We start from the raw sequence: 15,612 nt of genomic DNA, 5'->3' as shown, positions 1-15,612 counted from the left end.
TTGAATAATTGGTTTATTATCGTTACATTAACTACAAATACAATTTAACAAATGAATGCAGTATTTTACAATTAAAGGAAATACAATGCAATTTTATTTTATTATTAAATTATTTTTGCAAGAATAAAGGTAAAATTTAACAAGACAAAAATCATTTTTAGGAGATTTATTTATTTAACAGTGATGACTTAGGGTTACCCACAAATTTGCATATTCGCTGATTTTTCTTAGAAAAAAAAAAGTCTATAAGCTTTACATTAATAAAGCCATAATATAAACAAGAATGCAGTTGTAGTTAAATGGAGATTTTCTTTTCAAGAGAAAGCAATGTTGCAAATTGAATAAAGGTGGAATTTGAGAAAAAAAAAATGCATTATCTCAGAATGCAAATGACTCCCAAATGATACCACTGTGACTTCTTTGTTTGTTTGTTTTAAGTCAGATGACCAGCACATAATGCATTTGTTTGTGTGGCTTTTTTTTCTCATTTGGTGAAGGTCTGTCACAACACAGACAAACATGGAGGATGAGCTTGTAATGCCGCCGCGAACAGCCCGGATGAATTGTCGCCCTTTCAAACAACAGATAAGGTCAAACGATACCTTCAGCGTCACTAGCAGAAGGTGTTGCACCACCATTAAAAGCTCCTCTGCACGCTGCAAACGTCTGGCGTGTTATTGTCTCACTCAACCCTCTAAATTCATCAACTCGCTGCTGACATCATACAACGCTAGCGATGATTTCATCTGACCAAGAAAAGAGAGTCACATGACCCATGTGTCATGTGTTACCCTAAACGCTTTGCGTCATGGTCCAAGTGACAGATGAGAGTGTACACTTCACCACCAAGGCAGAAAAATCATGTCTGGTCAAATTTTATGACCTATTTTATGTATCAGTCAGACCCCTCTATAAAGTTTCATTGAAAAGGGTTTGCTAGTTCCTGCTGATAAAAACAAAGAAATTAAGGCAAATTGGTAATAATTTTATGAATTAAAGTTACAGTTTGTAATATTTAGTGCCAACTAGTGGTGAACTAATAGAATGCAATGATTTTGAAGCACGCGGACTGCAGTGCCTCAGAGACCACATTTCGCAAGGTTACAACCAATTATTATTTGGAGCGAGCGAGCGAGCAGGTGCTAGTGAGAGCGGAGAGCAAGAGTGGCTAGCAACAACTAGCTGGAGCGGCTAACAAGAACGGCTAGCGGGAGAAGCTAGCAAAAGCTAACGAGAGCACAGCAGAGGGAGACAAGCTGTGGGATCCCGAATCACGGGACTCAACGACCACCTGCAGGTCCCAGCTGTGGAAGGTAAGCGGCGGTCGACCCATTCATTGGGTTTGACACAAGCTGCCACTACGTTAGAGGCTAACTACATTCGCAAAGTTCTTGTCCTTTGGGTATCTGTAGCAGAAAGATGGCGGCGAAACATGTCAGCCTCCTCTAAGGTGTGGTGTGACCTATGTAATAAAATTACTGATTACGCAACCTACATATAAAAAAAAAACATGTATGTGGATGTTATATAACTTTTTTTCGCATAATATTGAAATTAACTGTGTTTATTTTAAATAAAGGAATTATTAGTTCACCACTAGATGGTGCTAAATAACACAGAGCCCCTCCCAAAAGACCACTTATTTCTACGATACAAAGTGATTTCAGGGGAGGTTTTCATGGAAATTGTCGCAAGTAGTTTTTATCAATGAAATGCAGGACTAAGCAATAAAAATGAAGTGATTTCACTACAGACTTTCAGGGAAATTACTCAGCTAGCCTTTAATCCATGCAGATAAAAACAACAAAGAAATTAAGGTAAAAAAATAAATAAATAAAATAAACCACTTACCACAAAACAAAGCAATTTTAACATCAATTTTCATGGAAATTGGTTTGCTATTTTCTGATTCATGCTGATGGAGACAGCAAGAAATAAGAACAAAACACTAAAAGCTATAACAATAATTACAGTATGTTAATTTATCCATAAAAAAAAATTCAATTTCAATATAGAAAAACTAAATGGAAATCAGCTATTTTCAATTAATGCCAACAAAACCAATAAAGAAATTATGGTTAAAAAAAATAAATCATGTGGCTAACACACACCCATGTATAATACGGCGCCCCAACCAACCAAAACTCATTCACTCCCAGCCATTTTCAATGAAGCAACCTCCTTCGCTCCCGGCTGTTTTCAATGGATTTTGACTGATTTTGCAAGGCCCACAGAATATTGTGTTCTATTGCTATAAAAACATGGAACCTACCAAAAGAAAGATTAGAGTCTCTTCTTTCCTTCTTGCAACAATTAGCATTAGAATATAACTACGTTTCATCATTATTCAAAAATCTGCTTAGAATCGTAGGGAAACGGCTTGTTTTCAACGTGGCCCTGGTTGATCTCTTACTCTGCTGCCAACTTCTGGCTGTTACTGACATTACTACAATTTTTCACCCGTTCACTGGAGTTGAGAGGCTGCATCAAAGCCTTCTGTATAGGGGTGTGAATTGCCTAGTACCTGACGATTCGATTCGTATCACGATTCACAGGTCACGATTCGATTCGATACCGATTAATCCCGATACGAATGGTCACGATTCGATACCGATTAATCCCGATACGAATTTATAAGTCGATTGTTGCGATTTTTTTCCATTCAAATTTAGAAAATACTATCAGTAAATTTGTACATGTACACTGTAAGATTTGTATGAATATATTTATCTAAAACTTGAGGCTTATAACCGTGAGCCACTGTACACAAACAGTTTGCAATCTGTTTCACATTTGAACAGCATTAAAATAAAAATATTAAGGCTTAATGTGCCGTTCATATAACATTCTTCCATGCTCAAGGTGTGAATCCTAAAAAAAATAAAAAAATAAAAAAATAAAAAAATAAAAATTAAAAAAAAAATCGATTCTGCCGATTATTGAATCGATTCGAGAATCGCGCGATGTAGTATCGCGATATATCGCCGAATCGATTTTTTTTAACATCCCTACTTCTGTATGCTCTAGAATAAAAAATAAATAAACAAAAACGTATTATTACGTATTTGGGACACTTAAAACATTTAAAATAGAACGTATTTATACGTTTTTGGGAGCAAATGTGAAAAACTTTTTTTTTTTTCTCTGTACTTGCCCCCATATGCTGGTATACTTTCTTATCAAAGTGAAGATGAATGAAAAAAAAAAAAAGTCATGGTAAGAAACAGAACGGATTTTCAACAGATCTGTGTGGTCCTCCTTTTTACATTCGCAAGCGTTTTTTTGCCCCACTTCCTGCTACTGTGAGCTGAAGGTGACATAATCTGCAACACGCACGTAATGCTCAAAAACCGGCGACTTTGCAGGGGATGTGAGGTGCGGGACAAGGCGAGCCGCTGAGCCGTGACACGTCATCCCTCCCTTAAGAGTCGTGAGTGGCACGCACATAGAGACACACGCACCTGCCACCAGGAGCTGTGCAGGTCGGCGAACATCAGCTCGATCACGTCGCCCGCGCGGGCGCACAACGGGGGGCCGCGCGGCGGGCAGGGGGCGCCGCCGTAGTCTCGGATCAACAGCATCCTGGGTAGTCCTTGAACACACAAGCACATTTGCACTTCTCAGGATTTTACCAGGATGAAGTCATTTTATGAAATTTCATGACTGAAAACGGATTTTTGAGAGGGGGGAAATGTGTTTTTAACTTCCACACAAAACTCAAGCATGCCTTTTATGGAACTTGCTTGCATTCCTATCAGGGTTACCTGTTTGACATCTATTAAACATGACATAAAAAGGAGAGAAGACACTCAGTTCAGGGCTCATGAGGAGAGAGGAGACTGATACAATTCACTCCTGCACTCTCTGAAGATTCCTCTCCTCACCCTCGCTATTTATTTGGTTTTCCACGCCACTAGTTACATGGGTGTTCCAACCCTAAAATGCAAATGCAAGGCACAGCTGGAACACAGTGTACTTGTTTGTCTATGTGTTGCGCATGTGAGGAGAAGATTACTGATTACAAGATTACATGTGTGGTCAAGTTTGCAATCATTTCTTAACAGAAAACAGGCGACCTCAGCAGACTGGCTCGAACTATTCTGCTGCGTTAGATGTTGGGGTTGTTCAGCTTTTGAGTCATCTTCAAAATGCCAGGCTATGTGAATGTGAGTCGGAACAGAGCAAAGCATTCTTCATTGCAAGCAGAAGCAGTTCTTAATTGCAGCAAATGTTTAACTTATTATTTACAATTAGTCCTACAATTCCCCAAAAGGCTCCCATAAATTCAAAAGAAGACGTTTGTCCAACAAAAAAAACAAAAAAACAAACGCTGAGACTGAGGTGTAGCCCATCCCACCCACATCAAGTCATCTTTCTCCAAAGCAGCCGTTCACTTTGGCAACAGATTCCCCTCCATCTTTCCTGACTGCTCGCAGATGCAACATTTTCTCAAAAAACATGGCCGCCGGCGTCGGGCTCTGAGGCGGAGACGGAGCGCATCTGCCAGGGCGAACGACACGACCACTTCGTCTCCCGCCTACATCCAGACCCCCTGAGGAACCTATTAACTGACGCTGACCCCCCACATCCACTCATATTCTCAAAACGAGCTTTTCACACAAAACACAGCAAACGGGACGTTGCCTCGACTGCCATAGATGGATACATTAGACTGCAGTACCTTGATTCAGAATCAGAACCATCTGTACTGATCAGGTATTTAGAAACACACAAGTACTCTACTCTAGTATTGCAGTAATAAGCAATTATGTTCAAGACGTGATACATAAGTAGTACAGAGCGTCTTTATTTAATGTAAGGCTAGCATTTGTGCTGGCTAACCAATGACAGCAGCCGTGCAAACGATGCGGAGAGTCATCAAGCAAATACTGTGAGTACCCCAACTTCGAATCATTGTTTGGTTGATTTCATTCCCCTTCACTTTCCAGTTTTTCTGTGTCAAAAAAACTGGCACCATCTTTTGAAGACCGAGTGTGTAGTCCTTAGCACCATCTAGTGGTCAAAGAATACCATTAGAAGCACGCAGGAGCACGCACACTATGATGGATCAGAGAGACCACGTTTTGCAAGTCTACCATCAATTCATATTTTGTGTGAGCAAACGAGCATCTCGGCGAGCGACGGCGGCTTGGCAGCCGTTGTGAAGCCCGGTGAGCGACGCTGAGAGACAGAGCGAGTTGAAATTAGCCAGCTAACAAGAGAGCGGCTAACGGGAGTTAGCTGGAGCCATATGCTGCACTCGAGGATGGTCGGAAGTCGGATATGTCCAAGTTGGTTTTTCCCAGTTTCCGACCTGACAGCGTTCGAGGCGAAAGTAAACAACCAAAATGGCAGCTAGCGGTAAAATGTTTTTTTATTTTGGTCCTCAAAACTCATTTTGACCTCCAACAAACTTACCTGCTCGCAATTTAGCTTCATTTATTGTTTTTATCTTATTTCATAAGCATTTCATACATTTCAGTCGTTCAATTTCATACAGGGAGATGTTTGTTGTATTACCTGGAGTTATGTTGAATATTTATGAATGAAGAAAGACATCTAGTTTTATACACAAGTCAATTGTGTGCCAATCAGAGTGACGTCACATTGTAGTCCGCCAATGAAGCCGGGGTCCTTTTTATTCCGACTTCGCAAGTGAATTTCCGAGTTCAAGGGGGCGTTCCCGTACACACTTCCTGGTTTGAACTCAGAAAAGACCGATTTCCGACCATCATCGAATGCAGCAGTAGGTTGGAGTGGCTAACAAGAGTGGCTAGTGGGAGGAGCTAGTAAAAAAACAACAACAAAAAAAGCTAGTAAAATCTTGCGTGACAACCAACGGACATGAATCACGGGAGTTAGTGATGACCACCTGTAGGCCCCAGCTGTGGAAGGTGAGCTGCGATTGACCCATTAGTTTACCACTAGATGGTGCTAGGGATCACTGAATGTCCCTTTAAAAAAAATAAATAAATAATCTAAGCGCAAGAAAATGCTGGAGTCTGGAAAAGTCGAGCTTTTTTCTCTTGCAAACATGAAAATCCAGAGATAATCTGTGTTTGCAATTTTTCTTTATTAAAAATTGTTTGTTTGGGGGGGTTTGGAACAAATTCATGCCATTTCAGTTCGTGTGACATATCAGCACATGGAGTTATCAACATGGTCACATAAATTAAACACAAACGTCAAGGTAGCACAGGAGAAAAGACAAACTGACCTGGGTCTGGAGGTGTTGTGCTCTCCTGAGGAGCGACAGGAGATGGGACCAGTGTGACCTAAACAATATGAGTCACAGTCATCATGGTGGACAGACATTTAGAGTGCAGTACACTTAAGTGATTTCATCTCTGAGGAAATACAATTAGCAATATGATCATCTATGTAATGACAAATTGCAAAGGTCACATTGAAGAAGGCAAACAGTTGGAGGTCTTCTTACTTTGGAGCGATGCTTGGATGGCGACTCTGTATTGGGAACAGAAGAAGACGGTACATGGTGAAATGGACCTAATTTACACCATATTTATCTTTCTATAAACCATATCTCAACCATTATAGTCTGTGCACATCTATTGTACCAATTGTAATAGTCTTTGTATTTAATCTCTAATGGAGTCTGTGCACCTCTAATGCACCATATCCAGAGTATTATGGTCTGTGCACCCTCTACTGTAGCATATACTATATATGTGATGGGCTGTGCACTTGTAATGGACCATATTTGAACCACATGTAATTGTCTGGGCACCTCTGATAGACCACATTTAGATGTGTAATATACCATATTCAAACCTTAGTTACTGGCCTGTGTACCTATAATGTACCATATCCAGGCCATAATAATCTGTCTCTCTCTAATGGACCATAATTACATCACATTTAATTCTCTGCGCACCTGTAATGGACCATATTTAGGGCATTATGCACTGTGCATCTGTGATTGACCACGTTTACATCATGTTTAAGAGTCTGTTACACCTTTCATGACCAATATGTAGACCGTTATGATGTGTGCCCCTGTAATATTTACAACTCATGTCATCACATGCTCAATGCACTGTAATATAATTAGACCAATAAAGGTCTGTGGTCTGGTAATGGACAATATTTACATCATATTTAATGGTCTGAGAATGTCTAGTGTATAAAATTGACACTCACATCAACCATATCTAAAACACCACGTTTACGTCCCCTGTACATCTCCAACACATTTTCACCGCTAACATTTGTACCATGTTTAATCATTGGCCTGTGAGCAGCTCAGCTTTGAAGGAAGATTCAAAGGTTGTCCTCACCCGTCCTCATGCAGAGTCCCAGCTGACCCAGGCACTCCTTGTGGACGGCCAATGCGCATTTGAGACAAACGTAGCCCTGGTTGAAGATGCCCCTGCACAACATGTTTCGTGATTACTGATAGGAAAACTAACAGAAAGTGTGAGTGTTACCTGAGCAGCAGGTGACAGAAGCTGCATGAGGAGATTCTGTCAAAGGTGTGCATCTTGAACTGGTGACCATTATGGTTGGCCAATGCCGGTCGGATGTTCGAACTGGTCCACCAGATGGGGAAAGAAGTCACAACATTCAAAAGAATTATTTTTTTTTCTTCAATGAGCTCAGTGGACAGGATCAAGATAACAGTCAGTCAGTAGTTCTTTAATATTTAAGCATCATGAACAAAATACAGCAGTATAGTAGGCTACATTGTTAAATACATGTAAAATAAATAATATAAATAAATAAATAAATAAATAAATGTTGCTTTTAACACCAACTGCATTACAAATAAATAAATAATAAATAAATAAATAATAAATAAATAATAAATAAATAATAAATAAATAATAAACAGAAATACATTTAAAAATCAAACATTAATTCAAATAAGACAACTAATATAAAATACACAAAACCAACCCACCGTATGGCATTGGTTAACATTAGCAAAACTGCAATGTTGCTGCAATCCTCACAAAACAAACAAACAAACAAACAAAAACTCTCCCCCTTTATTTCCTATTTTCCATTTCTGCTCATCACTGTTACCACCGTTGTTGCTTCCAATGTTAGCAAGAGCAAACTTCACATAACCCAGAAAATTCACAACGTGAGTGAGCCCTGGCAAGCCAAGCGCCGTCAAATAGGAGCCACATAGGAGCGCCTCCAAACAAAAGTTATTGTACACACAAGCGCGCACGCGGACACGTAAACACAAACAGCTTGACTGTGGATAAAAGGTTTATTCAGGTGTGGGAAGGAATGATTGCACAAAACATAAACACAAAAATAAAAGAAATGGAGGAGGAGTGACTTGTTTAGTGTTTTTGTGTGCAAATGTGTGTACTGCGTGTATATGTACTACATGTATATGTGAGTGTGTTATCATACGGTTGTCAGCGGTGTCCACGTTTGATTACAAAAGACCAGATCAAACATGCATGAAAGAGTCAACACACACTCAGGGGCGCAACTACCTACTTTCTGAGGGGTATGTAGACACATGAAACCTGGTAAAAACAGCCAAGAACAGAATTTCTGGTGGCAGAATTTACTTTCATTTCTATTATTTAATAAAGATTAAATTTTGATTTAAAAAAAATAATAATCAGAAGTGATTCACCCGTTTCTCAGTACACGAGTAGTTTTGTTTTTATTATTATTTATCCATAAAATACTGATATTTTACTTGAGTGATCCAAAGTAACACTGCTCTTATTCAAGTGTGGCTATTCAACCACCTCTAATATAAAAAAAAACAAACAAACATAAATCGACACACAAATCTTATTTTAAAAATAACACTTACACAGCCATTTCAAACTGATCCAGCCATTTCTTCTTCAGCTCTCTGGTCTTGAAGAAGAGCTCAAAGCCCGTGTGGCCCATCTGGTGCGTCACGTAGAAGCCGTAACACCACTATGTGAAGGCAAACAAACACCAATCACAAATTTTACAAGAATAAGTGAAATCATTGAAAGAATGGAAATCATCAGAACAAACACTCACATATATATTCTTTTCCTAAAAACATTTTTTTTCTTGATTATACCATTTTTCACAGATTCACCGGGCCAAAAAATCTCACTTTTTTCTCATAAAATTAAACATTTTCATTGAAAAAATATTACTTCATTCTTCTTTAATTTCTGAAAATTCAAAACAAATATATCATCTTTTCTGAGCAATATTCTGACATATTCTCGTAAAATTACAACTTCGTCATAAAAATAAAAATGAGGAATTCTCCTAAAATTACAACTTTATGCTTGTTAAAATGTAAGAATCTTCTTAAAGGGAATGTCAAGTCAAAAAAGAATTCTGTGTGGCCCCAATAATCTAATCACAGCATTCTGATTAATGTTGCTTTTGTGGAATACAGATTAGGCAGCAAAATCCAAACATTCTTATTCATTTCGTGAGGGAGCCATTTTGCCACTTGCTGTCGAATAAAAATGACATCACAGTTGCCCAGGGCTCACGTAACAACCAATCACGGCTCATCTGTTTTCTGGGATTGGTCATGTGACATTTGCAACCTGAGCCCTTCGGCACTGCGATATCATTTTCTGTCAGGTTTACCTGTTTGACATCTATTAAACACGACACAAAAAGCAGAGAAGATACTCAGTTCAGGGCTCGCGAGGAGAGAGGAGAGGAACTGACTGATACAATTCACTCCTGCACTCTCTGAACATTCCTCTCCTCACCCTCTCTATTTATTTGGTTTTCCACGCCCTTTCCACTCCCCTAGTTACATGGGTGTTCCAACCCTAAAAATGCAAATGCAAGGCATAGTTGGAACACAGTGAACTTGTTTGTCTATGTGTTGTGCATGTGAGTGGAAGATTGCTTAGTACATGTGTGGTCAAGTTTGCAATCTTTTCTTAACAGAAAACAGGCGACCTCAGCAGACTGGCTCGAACCATTCTGCTGCGTTAGATATTGGAGTTCTTCAGCTTTTGAGTCATCTTCAAATAGTCAGGCTATGTGAATGTGAGTGGGAACAGAGCAAGGCATTCTTCATTGCAAGCAGAAGCAGTTTTTCATTTCAGCAAATGTATAATTTATTATTTACAATTATTCCTATATTTTCATTTGAAAGCAACTGACAAACTGGCCGCCCCCTAAGAAGGATAAAAATAGGTGTTTTGCTGCTTAATTCATATTCCACAAACAATATTAATTAGAATACCATGTTCAGACTAGTGGGTCACATAGAACATCAAGTAAACAACATTTTTTTTTACTTGACTCCCCTTTAAACACATTTCTTACACAACAGAAAAAATATAAGTTGTGAAGTTTCTCCAGTGTGGTCCAACACGTCCCCAACAGACATATTGAGGCTCAATTTCCGAGGTGTACCCAAAGCGCCGGCTTGTCTCAGGCCCTAATGTGCTGCAGCTTGTCGTGTCACATCTGATCAAATCAGCTTCAGCCGCCGCCCGCCACTGTTTGCGGCCCCCGTGAACTCCACAAGTGTTTTAGAGCTCCGCCGAGCGTTAAATCAGCGCCGCCGCCGCTACTCCGCGTTCACGCTCTGAAGTTTCATTTAGCGGCGAATGATATATCGCTGCGAGCAGCCGCGGACCACCGCGCGCATTCATCACTCGCTATTAGCGCCGAGGCCATACGGCGTGCTGTGTTTGCGGAAGGCGGCAAGATCGCTCTTTTTTGTGTGCGAGTTGCTGCGTTGGTCGTTTAAAGATGGGTTGAAATTGGAACTGAGGGGTTGACTACAGCACGGTAGCAGGGTTGGAATAGTTTTGGATTTTGCAGTATCGTTAGGGTTATTTTTTTGCTGTTGTTGTTGTTTTGACTTTTTTTCTTTTTAAATTTTAGTTAGTACATTTTAGTTCAGTTAGTTTTAATTTTTAATTTTTTTTTAATTTCCCCAAAAATGTTTTTGTTTTTTTTGTTTTTTTACTTTAGTTTTAGTATTAGTTTTAGGTTGTTTTTTTTTTGTTTTTTTTTGTTATTTAAGATGGAACATTAGTTGAGTGCAAGATTTAAAAAAAATTAAAACTAATACAATACAATACTAATACAAAACTAATACTAACACAAAACTAAAAATAATATAATCTAAATTGTTACTATATTGTCGTTATTTGTAGTTACTTTATTGCATTTTTTCCCATAGAAATCTTAATTGGTTGTGGTATAATTAACCTTTTCATTGAAAAATTTCATCCCCTAAAAGTACAACTTTAGAAAATAAAACAGTCTCTTAATATTACATTTTTATTCTTTCATAATTATGACATTCTTCTTTGGATTATTTTTTTTTTTTTTTTGCTTTTTTAACAATCCAACTGTTTTTCTCCATTTAATATATATTTTTTCCCTTGGATTGGCCTCTTCCATATTGTTCCTGTGCTGGCACATATATTGTTATTAACTTCCCTCCCCTTGTTTGTGTCTTTGTGCCCTGTGATTGGTTGATGACCATTCCAGGGCAGTGTAAATTTTGATAAAATTTTAATTTAGTATTTAGTTATAGTCTTTTGACTAAAATTAATTAAAGTTTTAGTCTTAATTTAGTTATCTGATTGTATTTTAGTCTTAATCCAATTTTAGTTGACGGAAAAAAAGAGCAATTTTATTCGACTAAATTGATAGTTTAGTCAATATGTTCCTTCAGCATACATATCAACTTTCATACAGAAAATTACATCACACCTACTTGTAACTGTAGTTTAACACGCAAGCCACATTTAATACAATGGTGTCTTTATTAACTGTTTCAATGGAACATGTTGAACTGACAATAAGATAACTTAACTTTCACCTAAATAAAAAAAAAAAAAACATAATTGCTTGAGATTAATCTTATAGCTGCACAATGAACGTAAACATGTTTGAACATTGAATAAAGTACGTTTTAGTCATTGACGAAATTGTCAGTCAATTTTGGTTATTGTTCTAGTCTCAATGAATGGCTTCTATTTTGGTTTGGTGGAGGTAATAATGTTGAAAATGTATTCATGAATAAACCCCTCAACTAGTACCTCAAATTAAAGGTCTCGATGAGAACTTACCAAATGTGCCATTTTATGTTTTGGTATGTTTGATAGTTTTGGTCCATTCTCCTTAACTTCATTATACAGTGCAGGTGAACACAATCAAAAACTGTATTATGTTGTAAATGGAGTCTGAGCCCACCTTCTTGGCCTCCTTGTCCGAAATGGGGTTGTCGGTGATCTTGAAGACGTTGAGGTCGAGCACGTCCTTCATCTCATAGTTGTCGCCGCGGCGTTTGCACACCACGGCGGCCACGTCGAACAAGAAGAGGTGTCTGAAAAACAAGGCGGCGACAATGAAGTCGGTCAGAGAGTTCAGATGAAGACAAAATGTCCGCTCAGCAAACCTGTCCAGTTTCCTCCTGTCAAAGTTGGACACCATTCGCACTTCTCCGTCTCCTCTTGGCCGACCGTAGCGGATTAGAGGCTGGTTCTTCCAAATAAAACGGAACATTATTGTTGTCATTGGCAGAAAACGTCAATAAAAATAAATAACAGTCGTATTCATAAACGGATACCTCTGCTGCAAATGTATGGCTTCATACATTCATAACCTTCACCCACATATTGTAACACAAATGTAACATTTATAAAAAAAAAAAAAGGAAAGAAAACATCATATACAACAAATTGCAAAATAATAAATCATATTATATACACATTGAACACATTCAATAAATCAATGACAACAAATCATGAATATAATAGAAATAAAAATGTATAAAACATGCATTAATTTAATAATACATTGGGAAACAAAAGTTCAGTCAATAAGAAAAAGGTTGTACTTTTATCATTTTTTTTTAAACCAACAAAAACATTTAAAACTTTTTGAAATATCTAACATTTCTTATAATATATTCTAACTTTTTTCTCACAATAAAGAAATCAATTTTATTTTTTTTACTTTTTCTACTTTAGTTTTTTTCTTGAAATATTTTTTTTTTATGCATTTTTTTCTCAAGATATCACTTTTTCAGAAAATACTACTCTTACTTTTTCTCATAGTTTTGATTTCTTTTCTGCATGCAATTTTGCTGTTAATTTTAATCTCGTGAAGTTTTATCGCCTTTTTGAATCTTTGATGTAGCTTTTTTCCTCCCAAAACTAGTTTATTCTCATAGAATGCAGCACAAATGACTGTATTCTTTAAAAATTTGATTTTTTTTTAATCTCTACTTTTCTAAAAATTTAGGTGAAAAAATATTTGTTATGTTCCTACATTTTCTCCTGAAATTACAGCTTATATTTTTCCCCCCCAAAAAAACAATTACTCTGATAATAGTACAAATTTATTATTATATTTAAAAAAACAACCTTAATCTAAAAATTACGAAACAACTTTTCATGTCAGAATGAAAATGTTTTTCTCAACATTAATCTCCTAACAGTACAACTTTTTCTTCTTCTTCTAAAATCTTGAGTTCATTCTGAAAGTATTCTTTTCAAAACACATCTACTTGTATTCTTGTGAAATAAAAGCAGCTACTTTCCTCCCACTTTACTTTTAATATATTATTTTCTTTTCAGTGTGGCCTTGATACCCTTCTGCATAATTAAAACCCATAATAATTAAAAGAAGCAAGCGGTAATTAATATTTGACTGGTTTAAATACCTCCGGCGTGAACGCTGGCCTTTGTCTAATTAGATGCTGCCAGCAACAATTAGCATATTGTTATCTTCAGCTAATGTTTACTTCCTCAATGCAGACTTTTTTTTTTAACAGGGCGACCCTGAATACATTCTATTGTATTTATTCACTATACAAATGGGACATTATGAAAATAATACGTGTGTATGGCGTACCAGGTTCTCGATGGAGCGCTGGTACTGGTCCATCTCCCGTAGAGTCTCGTTGTCTCTCTTAACCTCGTTGACAAATTGAGCCAGGTCCTGACACACGTGCGCACACACGCAGGACATTTCTTTAGATACACATGTATATTAGACTTAGAATTAGACTTGACTTAACTGCAGAAGAAGTGGGATAGATACAAAAATTGGTATTGACATTGGCCACATTAATAATAGGGATGTAACGATAAGTGCAATATCGTGATATAGTGATATTAAAACTGCCACAATATCGTCGTCGTCATGTTCACAATATTTAAAAGGAACACATCTCTTAAAATAGTCAGGTTGATTTCCATTTGTGCAGTTCTAGCACCCTCTAGTGGCTAGTTTATTAGTGCAATTTAAGTTTTGTTATGGATGTTTTACCCTTCTATGTTTAAAATCTATGCTAATTGTCAGATGAAGGGGGAACCTAATTTGCTTGTGAAGCGATCAATATGTACTTGCATTAGCAAGTAAGTGCCTCAATATTGTTATTAGAGATTGTAGGTGGTTTATATGCATTGCTGTTATGTACAAAAGCACAATATTGCACTTTTTTTGTATGAGCTTTTTTTTTTACAATATTGTGATCTTTTTTTAAATATCGCCAACGCCCCCACAATATCGTGATAATTATCGTATCGTGACCTTCATATCGTGATAATATCGTATCGTGATGTTTGGATATCGTTACATCCCTAGTTAATAAGTAGAGTGAACTCCCGCTGTTTTAAAACCTGAGTATTTGAGGCCCACCCAAAAAGGTTGCTTGGCATCAAGATGTCACCAGAGGGCGCCAAAGTAATACTTTTACTTAAGACATGGCTTTGGTCTGCGCGCCAAACAGCAAATAACACATTACAGTTTACATATAAAAATCCGCAGTTATGAATGTCAAACTGTGGGGGTTCGCTGTACATCTTTCCGCTTACTTTCATGGCATCCAGCGCCACCTTCAGGTTGCTCTTGTCGGCGGCATCATGAGTGTGCTTGAGAAGCTCCTGAGGGAGGAGAAGAAAAGAATGGATTTGTCCTAGTGTCAAACCATAGTCATTGTGAAAACCTTACCTAACCTAATCGCTAATCGAGCTGATCTCCAAAAATCAACAAACTCTTGTATTAATTTTTTTTCTCAGAATAAATTGGTTAATAGGCTAATCTTCTATGTTCATTTTTTTCTGAAAAAAGATACATAGGCTATTATAATAGACTGATAAATAATACATACACAGTACTGTATATATTATTTACAAGGCAACTTTAATCCCGCAAAATTGTTTTACTTTATAAAACTTAAACTTTTGAACATATTTTCAGCAAACTTGACTTTACTCTCATATTACAATTTTCGTTTTTTTATGTTGTATTTCTCCTAAAATTTTAACTTTATTCTCCTCACAATGAGAATGTATTTTTTCTTTTTTGACAAGAAAAAAAAAGTTTTTTCATGTCATGTTGTCACATTTTTTTTACAAAATTCTAACTATAGTCTTGTAGGGTGATTATTTTTTTATTAAAACATAAACAAACTTATATGGAAATTCATTACTGTCAACAAAATAAAGCAAGTGAAGAAGTAAATATGACAATTCACATTATTGCAGATTTCCATGTGTACAAAAAATAAGTCATAGTCAAGTCATAACTATGAGATACTCTGTCATAATTATTCCCTTCAGTCCATTAGACAATTGCAGTGCACATGACATATTTGCGTGTCTAAACCAATAAAAACGCATAATTTGGATG

At 37.1% G+C, this 15,612-nt stretch overlaps 1 protein-coding gene across 1 annotated transcript in view; it reads right to left on the bottom strand.

The window, feature by feature from the left end:
• The window catches only part of LOC144020435 (guanine nucleotide exchange factor VAV3-like), a 46,305-nt gene that overhangs the window by 16,480 nt on the left and 14,213 nt on the right, over nucleotides 1–15,612 (bottom strand). Inside the window, exons 11-18 of the mRNA XM_077523923.1 lie at nucleotides 14,796–14,864; nucleotides 13,831–13,917; nucleotides 12,371–12,456; nucleotides 12,166–12,298; nucleotides 8,807–8,916; nucleotides 7,449–7,550; nucleotides 7,299–7,390; nucleotides 3,462–3,616 (exon numbers count right to left, since the gene is read on the bottom strand). Of these exons, the coding sequence (XP_077380049.1) occupies nucleotides 3,462–3,616; nucleotides 7,299–7,390; nucleotides 7,449–7,550; nucleotides 8,807–8,916; nucleotides 12,166–12,298; nucleotides 12,371–12,456; nucleotides 13,831–13,917; nucleotides 14,796–14,864 (834 nt within the window). The remainder of the gene's footprint in view (nucleotides 1–3,461; nucleotides 3,617–7,298; nucleotides 7,391–7,448; nucleotides 7,551–8,806; nucleotides 8,917–12,165; nucleotides 12,299–12,370; nucleotides 12,457–13,830; nucleotides 13,918–14,795; nucleotides 14,865–15,612) is intronic.

Source organism: Festucalex cinctus, chromosome 1 (genome assembly GCF_051991245.1).
Source record: "Festucalex cinctus isolate MCC-2025b chromosome 1, RoL_Fcin_1.0, whole genome shotgun sequence".
Lineage (NCBI taxonomy): Eukaryota > Metazoa > Chordata > Actinopteri > Syngnathiformes > Syngnathidae > Festucalex > Festucalex cinctus.
The sequence above is the reverse complement of the archived record's forward strand: the minus strand, read 5'-3'. Positions and strand labels throughout refer to the sequence as shown.